This window comes from Sciurus vulgaris (assembly GCF_902686455.1).
Source record: "Sciurus vulgaris genome assembly, chromosome: 11".
In the NCBI taxonomy this organism is placed as follows: Eukaryota; Metazoa; Chordata; class Mammalia; order Rodentia; family Sciuridae; genus Sciurus; species Sciurus vulgaris.
Window position 1 is genome coordinate 86,356,881 of NC_136472.1, and position 14,144 is coordinate 86,371,024.

The 14,144-nt window shown below is 36.1% G+C and overlaps 2 protein-coding genes and 1 long non-coding RNA gene across 3 annotated transcripts in view; 1 reads left to right on the top strand and 2 right to left on the bottom strand.

The window, feature by feature from the left end:
- The window catches only part of LOC306640910, a 925,259-nt gene that overhangs the window by 816,376 nt on the left and 94,739 nt on the right, over nucleotides 1-14,144 (top strand). The window lies entirely within an intron of this gene.
- Nucleotides 1-14,144, bottom strand: part of NOX4 (NADPH oxidase 4) — a 367,378-nt gene that overhangs the window by 232,896 nt on the left and 120,338 nt on the right. The gene's annotated exons all lie outside the window — the stretch shown is intronic.
- LOC306640294 (rab GTPase-activating protein 1-like) lies at nucleotides 2,160-4,300 on the bottom strand. The gene is made up of 2 exons (XM_079104463.1): nucleotides 3,791-4,300; nucleotides 2,160-3,757 (listed from the first exon to the last, which is right to left on the bottom strand). The coding sequence occupies exons 1-2, from the start codon at nucleotides 4,173-4,175 to the stop codon at nucleotides 2,364-2,366; spliced, it is 1,779 nt and encodes a 592-aa protein (XP_078960589.1). The 5' UTR covers nucleotides 4,176-4,300; the 3' UTR covers nucleotides 2,160-2,363.

Genomic DNA, 14,144 nt, shown 5'->3' on the forward strand with positions numbered 1-14,144 from the left:
TTTCATGATTGCTTGCTCTATTTCTGTAAGGTACATCATTGGGATTTTAATTGGAATTGCATTGAATCTGTATAGCACTTTTGGTAGTATGGCCATTTTGACAATATTAATTCTTCCTATCCAAGAACATTGGAGATCTTTCCATCTTCTAAGGTTTTCTTTAATTTCTTTCTTTAGTGTTCTGTAGTTCTCATTGTAGAGGTCTTTCACCTCTTTTGTGAGATTCATTCCCATGTATTTTATTTTTTTCGATGCTATTGTGAATGGGGTAGTTTTCCTAATTTCTCTTTCTGAAGATTCATCACTTATGTATAAAAATGCATTGGATTTATGAGCATTGATCTTGTAACCTGCTACTTTACTGAATTCACTTATGAGTTCTAAGAGTTTTCTGGTGGAATTTCCAGGTTCCTCTAAATATATAATCATGTCATCAGCGAACAGCGATAGTTTGAGTTCTTCTTTTCCAATTTGTATCCCTTTAATTTCTTTGGTTTGTCTAATTGCTCTGGCTAGAGTCTCAAGAACGATTTTGAATAGAAGTGGTGAAAGAGGGCATTCCTGCCTTGTTCCAGTTTTTAGGGGGAATGCTTTCAGTTTTTCACCATTTAGAATGATATTGGCCATGGGCTTAGCATAGATGGCCTTCACAATGTTAAGGAATGTTCCCACTACCCCAATTTTTTCTAGTGTTTTGAGCATGAATGGATGCAGTATTTTATCGAATGCTTTTCTGCATCTATTGAAATAATCATGTGATTCTTAACTTTTAGTCTGTTGATATGGTGAATTACGTTTATTGATTTCCGGATGTTGAACCAACCTTGCATCCCTGGGATAAAACCCACTTGATCATGGTGCACTATCTTTTTAATATATTTTTGAATGCGATTTGCTAAAATTTTGTTGAGAATTTTTGCGACGATGTTCATTAAGGATATTGGTCTGAAATTTTCTTTCCTTGATGAGTCTCTGTCTGGTTTAGGTATCAGGGTGATATTGGCTTCATAGAATGAGTTTGGGAGGGTTCCCTCCTCTTCTATTTTATGGAATACTTTGAGAAGTATTGGAATGAGCTCTTCTTTTTTTTTTTATATATTATACCTGCATTTTAATGAAGTTCAAGAACAATTTAAAGAGAGAAAAAGTCACAACAGTGATTACTTTGGGGATGCAGTTATGACTAGAAATGGACCAAAGTAACTTTGGGGGGGTGACGGGTATTCCCTGCTCTTGGCAGTATTCACAGCAGTGTATTATATGTAAAATGTCACAGAGCTGTACACTTTCAGGTTGTATTTTGCCCTTTTAAATTACAGTGTGCTGTAAATATAAATTTAAATAGCTTCCTCTCCTTCAAAAATTTTTTTTCAGAGGAAGTTCAATAACATCAATTACAACCATGTCCATACAAGGATGAATATTATTTCTGGGAAGATAACAAAAGAAAACCAATACCAACTTACATGGAATATCATTGTGTTTACAAAAAGAACATTCACCAGTAATTATTATGTTTTAAGTTGTGTTTTCTGATCATCCGCCAGCAATTCAAACTGAAAAACTTTTAAGAGTCTAGCCAAACACACAATAACAGAAGTTTTTTGTGAAATATAAAGTACACATCACTAGTGTATGTAAGTCACTATTCAAATATATCAGACTTTGTTAATAGTCTTTTGCATTCATGTAACTACAGGTTCCTTTTCTATAAACATATTTTATCATTTTCATAAACCAGAAAAACAATTCAATCAGAGATATTTCATGTCTTTAAATCACCTATACCAAGAGTTTTACCAACAATCTTTAATGTAATAAACTCCTAAGAAATAATTTTTGAGCAAAATCAATCAAATAATTTTACATGCCATGTACCTACTACAATGAATACTACCGTTCTGTATAATTAACAAGTACCAATGGCGGGGGGAAGATCATTTTTGGCCAAACATTTCAAAGGACTTCCAATACAGAACTAGAAATATAGTATTACAAATCCAAAATATGTTCTGCCAACCAAGGAAAACAGTCAACTATGCATACCTTGTCAGCTACATGTATTACGTAACCTCACTCTCTGATGCCTTCGTTCATTCTAGTGGATAACGTACTTCAAGTCCATCTTCTATGAGTGGTGAGCTCTTTTCTACAATCTGTCTTGAATGCTGTATTCCTGATAAAGACTTCCCTGTTCTCCTAGACTGAAGTAATCACTCCTTCTAATGGTTCTCATTGTGTCTTTTCAGACACATCAGATCACATGACAGTTAACTGCTCTTGTGTTTAACCTTAAAGCTCCAGCACTGTGGGTTGTAACAGGTGCCCAATAAATGCTGGTTAAATAACTTTGTGATAAGAATTCAGTATTTTTCTACCAGGTGGTCATTGTTGTGACAGCCCGCCAGCAACTGCCAGATTTCTCCTCGAAGAGCCTCAGGGACACCATTTCGTACTAAGGATGACAACTGCTTTGGTTTTACGCTCAAGTTGAGGTGCCTCTTTGACAGCAGTTCTCCCCATGTTTCAAGAATTTTTTCTGCACATTCTTTGGATACATCACCAGATCCACTCAAGAGAGGTTCATCGTTATCTTCCTCTTCATCATCTTCTGGAGGAGAAGGGATCATTGAGCTCTGAGATCCAGACTGTGGCAAGCGAACTGAAGGACTGGCTGTAGTTTTCCTCCTTTCTCTTTCTGATTCACTTTCCAAGCACACAACTTCATATAAAGTGTCAGTATTATTTTTTCTCTCCTTCTGCTTTATCTGCTTTAGTTTCAAAAAAAAATTTTCAGTAGTACTACGTTTGCTGAAGGGCCAGAATAATCTTTCATTAGGTGAGCAAACTCGAACTTTTGTCTCTAGGAGAAATCGAACAGGTTCCTGCACTTCTGTTATCACCAAATCAACAGCTGTGGTCATAAATAGCACTTTATCTTTAGGAGTTTCTTCATTTACAGCTTGAAAATGTGGGGATTTTGAATTCCAGCTACCAGTAATTACATATGATTTTCCATCTGAACTTTTACCCATAGACTCCAAATCTAACAAATGCATATCACTGTTTCGTACATCTTTTCCCGGGCTGAGGAGAACTCCAAAACATCTTTCAATGGCTAGTTCTTTATTAGTTGTTTGTTGTACATAGATGACAATCTTCTTGTCAATTCCTTGGCATAGTTTAAAGCATTGTCTGTCCTTGTCTTTGGGAACAGCACTAAAATAACCTTTGCCATCATCTTCTTTTATTTCTAAAGACACAGAGAAGGTAAAGATATCACTGTCAGGAGTCCACGGTGCAGCAGTGGCTGAAAGTGGGGTTTGCTTGGCAGAACGGCGGAAGGCAGTGGCAAAACTGTAAAGTATCCGGCTTACAGCTTCTTGTATTTCACATCGAAAGACATGTATTCTGAAGAGCTCTGCATTGTAATGACTTTCAGTGAAAGCAAAACAGTCACTCTCAGGAGTTCCATCGTGCCCTCTGACACAGAAGAGGATTTTGTAGATAGGGTAGTTTGCTATTTCAGTATTTGTTTGAGGATCTAAGAGTCTCACAGTTCCTTCAGATACATTAGGCACTGAGAGGGTTACATCTAGTGAAATCTGACACTGGCTTCTTAAGATGGACATCATCCTCAAGGCTTCTACTTCACTCCTGGGAGCATTTACTGAGGCACAGCCTAAATAAGTTAGTTTACTGAAAACTACACTGTCCTCATCAGCCACTGGTGTAAAAGGACTTGACACTTCAGAATCTTCCGTTATGCAAGCAATGCAGCAATCCTAACCTCCTTGTCCAGGTTTCACTGGTAGGCTCATCTCTGGTTTCTGGAGCCCTACTAATGGCACGGGGTTAATGGTGGATGAAGCTGAGAGCTGATTAGAAAGAGGCCCATCTCCTTCACCATCTAGTTGTGACCTTTCCACAAGCTCCTTGTCCCCTGGTTGGTCATCCATGGGAGGATCCATCAGCACATCTGCTAGCTCTTTCTGCAGCTGTTGCTCACTTCCCTTCCCTACAATCTTCAGTCCTGTTTTCTCGTCATCACTTCCATTATTTGTAGATGGTGTCTCATCTCCTTGCCTGGAAACCAAGACAAAATCTTCACTATTAAGAGTAGACACTGAGTCTGAAGAGACACTGATTTTTCCAACAGAAGCCTTGTCATCCATAACTCAAGAATGAGGCTCAACTCATGAATGATTAAATATTTTTTAAATGCCCGACCCGCCGTCTCCTCCTCCACCGCCTGCCGTCCACGGTCCCGGAGGCTCCGCCGCCTGGGCCTCCCCAGCCGCCCTGCCCCTGGAATGAGCTCTTCTTTAAAGGTTTTGTAGAACTCGGCTGAGAACCCATCTGGTCCCAGACTTTTCTTTGTTGGTAGGCTTTTGATGACCTCTTCTATTTCATTGCTTGAAATTGATTTATTTAAGTTGTGTATGTCCTCCTCGTTCAGTTTACGTAATTCATATGTCTCTAGAAACTTGTTGATGTCTTTGAGGTTTTCTGTTTTGTTGGAGTATAGATTTTCAAAATAGCTTCTAATTATGTTTTGTATTTCACTCATGTCTGTTGTGATATTTCCTTGTTCATTTTGAATTTTAGTAATTTCAGTTTTCTCCCTCTTTCTCTTTGTTAGTGTGGCTAAGGGTTTATCAATTTTGTTTATTTTTTCAAAGAACCAACTCTTTATTTTGTTAATTTTTCCGATTGTTTCTTTTGTTTCAATTTTGTTGATTTCGGCTCTGATTTTAACTATTTCCTGTCTTCTACTACTTTTGGTGTTGGTCTGCTCTTCTTTTTCTAGGGCTTTGAGCTGTAGCGTTAAGTCATTTATTTGTTGATTTCTACTTCTTTTGTTGAATGTGCCCCATTAAATAAATCTTCCTCTAATACTGCTTTCATAGTGTCCCAGAGATTTTGATATGATGTGTCTTTGTTTTCATTTACCTCTAACAATTTTTTATTTCCCTCCTGATGTCTTCTGTTATCCATTCATCGTATAATAGTGTATTATTTAATCTCCAGGTATTTGAAAAGTTTCTGTTTTTTATTCTGTCATTTATTTCTAATTTCAATCCATTATGTTCTGAACGAGTACAAGGTAGTATCTCTATCTTCTTGTATTTGCTAACAGTAGCTTTGTGGCATAAAATATAGTCTATTTTAGAGAAGGATCCCTGTGCTGCTGAAAACAAAGTGTATTCGTTCTTTGTTGGAAGGTATATTCAATATATGTAGATTAAGTGTAAATTGTTGATTGTGTTATTGAGATCTATGGTTTCTTTATTCAATTTTTGTTTGGAAGATCTATCCAGTGGTGAGAGAGGTGTGTTATATTCACGTAGTATGATTGTGTTGTGGTCTATTTGATTTCTGGAATTGAGAAGGATTTGTTTGACGTACATGGATGAACCAATGTTCAGGGCATAGATATTTATGATTGTTATGTTTGCTGATTTATGCTTCCCTGAAGCAGTATGTAATGTCCTTCTTTTTCCCTTCTGACTAACTTTGGCTTGAAGTCCACATTATCTGAAATGAGGATGGATACTCCACCTTTTTTGCTGTGTCAGTGTGCATGGTATGATTTTTCCCATCCTTTCACCTTTAGTCTATGAATATCTCTTTCTATGAGATGAGTCTCTTGCAGGCAGCCTATTGTTGGATTTTTCTTTTTAAACCAATCTGCCAGTCTATGTCTTTTGATTGATGAGTTCAGGCCATTAACATTCAGGGTTATTATTGTGATATGATTTGTATTCCCAGTCATTTGACTCGTTTTTGTTTTCTGACATGATTTGGTTTCTCCTTTATTTGGCTATTCCTTTAGGCTAGTTCCTCTCGTTGCTGATTTGCACCATTGTTTTTCATCTCTTCCTCATGGAATATTTTGCTGAGAATGTTCTGTAATGCCGGCTTTCTTTTTGTAAATTCCTTTAGCTTTTGTTTATCATGGAAGGATCTTATCTCATCAGCAAATCTGAAAGTAAGTTTTGCTGGGTATAAGATTCTTGGTTGGCATCCGTTTTCTTTCAGGGCTTGGTAAATGTTGTTCCAGGCCCTTCTAGCTTTTAGGGTCTGGATTGAAAAATCTGCTGATATTCTTATTGGTTTCCCCCTGAATATAATCTGATTCTTTTCTCTCGCGGCCTTTAAAATTCTGTCTTTATTTTGTATGTTAGGTATTTTCATAATAATGTGCCTTGGTGTGGGTCTGTTGTAATTTTGTATATTTGAAGTCCTTTAAGCCTCTTGTACTTGGTTTTCCATTTCATTCTTCAGATTTGGAAAATTTTCTGATATTATTTCATTGAATTGATTGTTCATTCCTTTGGTTTGTTTCTCTAAGCCTTCCTCAATCCCAATAATTCTTAAATTTGGCCTTTTCTTGATATCCCATAATTCTTGTAGATTCTGTTCATGATTTCTTACTATCTTCTCTGTTTGGTCAACTTTGTTTTCAAGATTAAATATTTTTTCTTCAATGTCTGAGGTTCTGTCTTCTTGGTGTTCTATCCTATTGGTTATGCTTTCTATTGGAGTTTTTAACTTGGTTTATTGTTTCCTTCATGTCAAGGATTTCTGTTTGGTTTTTTTTTTTTTTTTTTTTTTCAATATCTCTAACTCTTTATTGAAATGATCTCTTGCTTCCCATGTTTGGTCTTTTAACTGTTGATTGGTGCGATCATTTAATGCCTGCATTTGCTCTTTCATCTCCTCGTTTGCTTCCCTGATCCTTTTAATTATGTACATTCTGAACTCCCTTTCTGACATTTCTTCTTCTGTGCTGTCTTTGGGTTTTATTGATATAGTATCTAGGTTTGTTTGGGACATTTTCTTCCCTTGTTTTCTCATATTGGTCAGATGTCAGTGGGACTCTGAGATATTGTAGATTTCCTCTATTGGCTTATAGTGTCCTTATATATTTCCAGTATATCACCTCCCAGCCTTCAGTAGCCTGAAGTCTTGGAGGAACTTGATAATGCAGTGCTTCTGAAGAAAGCTGCCCCTAGCCTGCTTCTGGTTTCAGGCCTTGGAGCTGACTTTGTGCGGAAAGGCTCTCACTGGGCGGTCTGCTCCGAGAAGCTAGCCTTGAAAGGTACCTCCCACCAGAGGGAACAGTGCTGTTTGGGGAAGTCCCTGGCTGCCCTGTCCTGGTCCCTGAAGCTGCCTGCGGGCTGGAGCTCGTCGCTGGCTCCAGGACTTGGAGCTGGTTCTGTACAAAAAGGCTCTTACTGGGGGGCCTGCTCTGAGAAGCTGGCCCTGTGGGAGGAGCCCACCGCCGGAGGGAGCAGGGCTACCTGGGGAAGACTCTAGCTGCCCTACCCTACTCTAATAAGCTGCCCCTATCCGGGTCTACAGCCCAGGCAGAGCTTCACCCAGTGGGGGAGATTCACCCCATGGTTCTATTTTAGTCTGAGTCTCTCAATGCCTCCCCTTCTTGAATCCTGGGTTCTGGAGCAATAGGAGATGCAGACACCCTCTAGTCCACCATCTTGGATCACCTTGTTGATCATCTTTACAAAGCATATCTTCGAATCTTTTACCCATTTTTTATTGGGTTGTTTTCTTCTTGTTTTGTAAGAATTCTTTGTGTGTTGTTGATTAAAAGCTTTGGCAGATATACTTTAGTAAAGATTTTTTTCCCATTTAATATTCTACATTCCATTATCTTAATCATGCCTTTTCTAGAATAAGATTGTTAATTTTTGTAAAATTCAATTTATCAATTTTGTAAGGTCATAATTTTTTGGTGCAAGGTAAGAGATATTTACCTACTCTAAGACCAAAGATTTCTCTTACATTTTTATCTATAAATTTTACATTTTATACACATGTCTACAATTAATTTATTTTAACATTTTCATATTTTAGTATTTTCATACTTACGTACAGTTTTCATATAGGATATCCAGTTATCCAACACCATTTGTTGAGGACTCTCCCCATTCAGTTATATTTGCATTTTTGTTCAAAATTAACCAACTGAATGTATCTATTTTGAATGCTTTGTATTCTTTCCATTGATATTCATGTCCATATAACATTGTCTTGACTAATAGAACTTTATAATAGGTTTTAAAGTCAGTTTATATAAATCCTTCAGCTTTGTTTTCCTTTTCTACACTGCTTTAACTAATTCATTTGAATTTCCATATTAATTTAAAAATCTGATTACCAATTTTTCCACAAAAATTTTCTGGAATTTTGAGACTGACTTGAATCTATAGATCAATTTGGGGAAAATTAATATTTATATGAGCATCCAGTCTTCCAATAAACAAACATAACATGTCTCTTCATATACTTAAGTCTCTTTCATTTTTTCTCAGCAATATTTTAGTTTTTATTGTATAGGTCTTGCACATATTGTGTTAAATTTATCCCTAAATGTTTCAGGTTTTGATGCTACTGAAAATTAATTGTATGGATCTAAACAGATATTTCTCAAAAGCAGAAACAAATGGCTAATAGATACATGACAATTCTCAACATTGTGAATCATCAGGGAAATGCAAATCAAAACTCCAACGAAATGTTACCTCACCTCAGTCAGAATAGCTTTTGTCAATAAAGTAAGAAATTAACACATGCTGCTGAGGATGCAAGGGAAAATGAACCCTTATATACTGTTGACAAGAATTAAAATTAATAGCCACTACTGAAAACACTATAGAGATTCCTCAAAAAACCTGAAAATAGAACTATCATACATCTAGCAACTCCATTCCTAGATATATATATATCCAAAGGAAATTGAATTAACACACTAAAGAAATACCAGAACTCCTATATTCACTGCAGCACTGTTCACAATAATCAAGAAGTGGAAAATAAACTTAGGTATTCATAAAGTGTTGAACGGATTAAAAAAATGTAGTACTTGCACATTTTGGAATATGATTCAGTTACTAAAAAGAATAAAACCCTATCATTCACAACATGAATGGAACTGGAGACTAGTATGTTAAGTGGAATAAACCAGGCGAAAATACAAATACTGTACGGCCTTGCTCATGTGTGGAATCTAAAAAAGTTGATCTAAAAGAAGTTAAGAGGAGAACGGTGGCCACCACAGGTTGGGGAAAGGGAGGGTGTTAGGGATGAGCAAAGTCTAATCAATGTGTTAGTTGGCTTTCTGTTACTGATACAAATACATGAAATAATAAACATATAAAGGGAAATGTTTATTTTGGCTCAGGATTTCAGAGGTTTCAATTCCCATTCAGTTAGTCCTGCTGTATTAGAATCTGTGGCAAAACAGCACATCCTGTTGAAAAGCATATAGTAGAGCAGAGCTGCTCATCTTGGGGAAGACTAGATGGGGCTGGGGTTATAAGTAGCCAGTAAATGCATGCCCCCAGGAACAGAAAAACTCTCACTGAGCTCCACCTCTTTAAAGGTTGCACTCCAAATGGTGCCTAGGACAAGAACTGAGCCTCTAACACAGAAGCCTGTGGGTGACTCTTCCAAACCACAGCAAGTGGTGCTAAGCTGTAGGTAGGAGGGGGAAGTTCTGGTGTGCTACCACACAGTGAGGGGACTGGAGGTAGCAACTGCACACTGTAGATCTCAAGACATGAGAAGGAAGGATTCCCAATGTTCTTTCCATAAAACCAGTAAATGTTTGAGGAGAAAGATATGCTTAACCCATTTGCATAATGTATACAAGAGTCAAAACATCACATGATATTCCATTACTAGGCACAAGATTTTTGTTTATCTCCATTGAAAAAATGAACTTAATTTAAAAAGAAAAGTAACTGTGTTCTTTTACTTGCTTCTATTTTGTAGAAATGTTACTGATTTTGCAAGTGATCATGTCAGATGCAAATAAGTGTTTATTTTTCATTTACTGTACTTCTTATTTCTCTTTTCTTTCTTAATATCCCAAGATGTCTAGTAAATTACTGAATAGAAGTCTTGAGAGAGGACAGCCTACCTGTCATTGATCTTAGAAATAACACAATCAATATTTTACCATTATTTATGATGGAGGTGCTGGGATTTTTTTAGATGCCCCTTATCATGGTAAAAATATTCTTTCTTGATCATAATTGTGTGAAGAGTTTTTTTTTTAACATGAATGGAGGTTAAATTTTTGTCAAATATTCTTTCTGCATTTATTTTTCTTTGCTACTCTATTGGTGAAATATGTTAATAGATTTTAAATGTTAACAAAACCTTGAATTTCTAACATAACTTTTGAGCATAGTATATTGGACTTCTATATATTGTTTGATTTAATTTGATAATACTTTATTAAGAACTCACATGTTTTAAGATCATGCACTAGTAATATTTACTAAGAATCATTTGAGTCCTCTTCTATTTCTCCTCATTTGTAGATGTAGTGTCATGCTTTTAATTTCTAAAATAACACAGTGTTAAAGATTCACTTGTTTTGAATTTAGAGGCAAAAACTTGTGATACTTTTGTGGTTTCTTTCATTTACAGTTATATTATTATGTTTTCTGGTGTAGAAACGTTCCTCTGTTCAGTGTGTCCATGTACCCAACTTTGTGATCTAAAGACAGACTGAAGGACCCATTGTGATGTGCTTCAAGTATAAATGTTAATACAGTGACTGAGAACTTGAGGTTTTGAATCATACAGACCTGAGTTGGAAGGCATTTTGTTATATTCTATTTATGACATTAAACATGTTTCCCTGAATTGTGATGTGTCCTTCTTTGAAAAAAAATATACAGATAAAAATACCAATCTCTCAAATCTGATATAATGAATATCTATTATTAGTATGCTTTAAATTGTGCTGGCTATTATTTATGATAGGACAAACATCATTATTATTAAATTATTATCATAGTTCCCTGTTTTTTCCCTTTGTATGAAATGTGGTATCTGATGAAAAAAATTATGTGAACAGATGGGAAATGAGGGTACACACAGAGGAAATCAAATTTCAGAAAGTGTATAAATTCTAAGAACAGGAGTTTAGTTTAGTTTTCTTTTTTGGTTTTTTTTGTTTGTTTGTTTTAAAAGCAAGGTGTATGTCTGCCAGCAATGTGAACTGAAGGGCTAGTGATGACGGACAACTGGTTTATGGAAGGTCTCACATTGCTGCTAATTCTGTGTCCTCAGGAGAACCTCAGCAAAGACTTACATTCCTCTTTAAGGGGTTTTGGAGACAAATCTGTGATTATTTTTAATGTCTTTGTGAGGAGACTATTTTAAAGCAGTAAGAGAAAAGTACAAATATTTTCAGTTTATAACCATAATCTTGTTAACTCAATCTGCGGGTGCAAGACCATTCAAAAATGGGAATGCCTTTGGAGAAGCAGTCTCCCAAATGAACAATTACCCTGGGAGACACAGAAGCAGCTGAAACACTTGGGAAATAACTGGGAACAGATCCTTGACAGTCCATATGCCCCCCAGGCTATTTGTTAAAAATCCACAATTAAGATGTTTACATGCTTATTTTACTCTAATTCCAAGGTGTAGTCTGATATATTTACAAATTCAAGATTCTTGAAGAAACTTTCAAAAGAACATAATGGCAACCACTAATTAGATTTCTAAAAGATAAACTGTGGTCAGATGGAAGATACAAACTTAAAAATTTTGTGTCCAGACAGTTGAATGCTTTTGTTTTTTTCAGTGACACACTGCAAAGGTTTTACTAACAAATATACCCAATACTGGAAAATGAATCAGTTGCTTATCAAACTAAACACAGTATATAAAGATTGAAGATAAGACATTTTGTGGCTGGGCACACCTGTAATCCTAGCGACTCCTGAGGCTAAGGAAGGAGGACTGTGAGTTCAAAGCCAGTCTCAGTAAAAGCTAAGCAACTCAGCAAGACTCAATCTCTAAATAAAATACAAAATAGGGATTGGAATGTGGCTCAGTGACTGAGTGCCCCTGAATTTAATTCTCAGGAATCATCCCCCTACAAAAAAGAAGTTTTGTGAATGATGGCATAATTTCTTTCATTTTGTTGAACTTTCAAGTTATTTTGATCCTACACAGTTGTTTTGAAACTGGAGTTTATTTTGCGCATAGAATACACAAAATAAATTAAAATGTAAGAGAACTAATAATGGCAAATATCAGTTTTAGCACCATCTAAATTTAATTATATTATGCACTCTACTGTCTAGCATCATAGAAATTATTAAGGATTATAATATCAATACAATATTTCAAATAAAAATTATAAATCTGTATTTCTTTTAAACCAAGGTTAAATGATCTGTGCAAGCATACATGGATTGATGGTACAATATCCAAATCCAGATCTGTTGCTCCAAAACTCATGTCTTTTCAGCTGCACACTACAGATATTGTCAATGCTGTAGGCATCTTTTAGAGGTCTGCCTAGCTCACAAAGATGCCTTAACTGCCTTTGCCTCACTGCCTCCTCCACAATCACTCCATTGTGAGTTGATCTTCACTGGTTCTTCCAGAAGCCCTTTTTCTTTTCTTTTCTTTTCTTTTTTTTTTTTTTAGAATACTTTTAGAATTATTTATTTTTTCTTACCAAAAGTATATTTCTGCTTTCCTATCTGATCAGAATTAATTGACCAAGGGGTAGGTACCTGTACAAGCTGAGCTCATTGTGGTCTTTACTCTGGATATTTGAATTTAATGACAAATACACAAAGTTATGAGTATTGTGTATGGCTTTATAGATTGGGAAGCAGAGAAAGCAAAAGTGTGGAGGAAGAAAAGAAGCATATGCACAGAGAAATGTGGGGGTCTGAAACAGAATTCTGTCTAAGTTCTCCGTGGTTCCTATTCTCATTACCCACTTCCAGTCCTTCCCGAGGTCTGGCACTTCCCGCAGGACTCCATGACACTCCCTTGTTCCATTTTAATTTGCTGTCCTCTTATGCTGAAGTTAGTTCCATCTGGTTTCTCTACTTGTAATTCAAGAGTACCAACCAGATGTGCCAGACTTGTTTTTCATCAGAAGGATAAATAGAAAAAACTTTACTGATCTCAAAGACCAAGTTGATCCCAGGGGCTTATGTCTTTATTACAAAGACCTGGGTAGATCTCTAACTCTGAATCACTCTGTATGAGACCACTACATTGATTTGGATAAGGGCTGGCCCTCACCCACAAATTCAACCGTACCACACTGAGGACTGAAGTTCTTTCCAGGTAACAATGATTTAAAGTCACCTGAACTATCAGTTCAAGTAAGTCAACCTGGAAACACACAGAAGTTTTGTGTCAAAGAGACCTGAATTTGAATCCCAAATGCCAGTTGCCTATGTGTCCTTGGTAAAGTCACTTAGTGTTACTAAGTACCTTTTTTTTTCCCTAAATGGAGATAATAACTATGCATCTCAAATAATGGTTGTATGGATTAGAGACAAATAGTACCTAATATAGTATCTAACATAGACAATAAATGGCATTTTTAATTACTTGACACAATTCAGACCTTATCTTGTTGCTTATGACTGACTTTTTCAAGTAATTGAATTCCTTAGTTTTCTATATTACAGTCTTCCTTCTCTTCTCCTTTCTATTCTTTCTTCCTCTTTCCTTCCTTACTTCTTCCTACATTGAACACTTCTGATCACCTTGAAAATAAACTGACAATAGAGTTGCTGCCTTGAAGATTTCAGAGCACTTTGACTCTCTGCCATGCAAAGACACAGCAAAAAGTCATCTGTTTGCAATCTAGGAAGAGGTTCTCATCAGGAATCAAATTGACCAGCATCTTGATCTTGGACTTACCAGCCTTCAAAACTTTATAAAAGTTTCAGAATGAAAGACCAAGATTGCAAGATTAGATATGTGGCTATTAAGATCAAATTAACATTATGACTTCTCACTTCAAAATTGTTAGGCAAGGTAATCCTCTCTTTGGGCCCCTCCCCCTTTCCTTTTTTTCTATTACTCTAATAAGTTCTGTTACTTTGCTCTCAAAACATAATTTAGGCAAGAAATCTCATTTACAGTCTCTTTACAAAGCAAGGAAACATGAGATTGAAAGTAAAGAACATTTTAAGGCCATTGCTCAAAGAGAGTCGGTACGAGTAAAGGATGAAATCCAACAACTAGAAAATGAGATGGCTTCCATCCAGAAAAGGAAAATGGCATATTTAAAGTTATTCCAAAATTGGATGGTTTGAAATGTTAAATGAACTGGG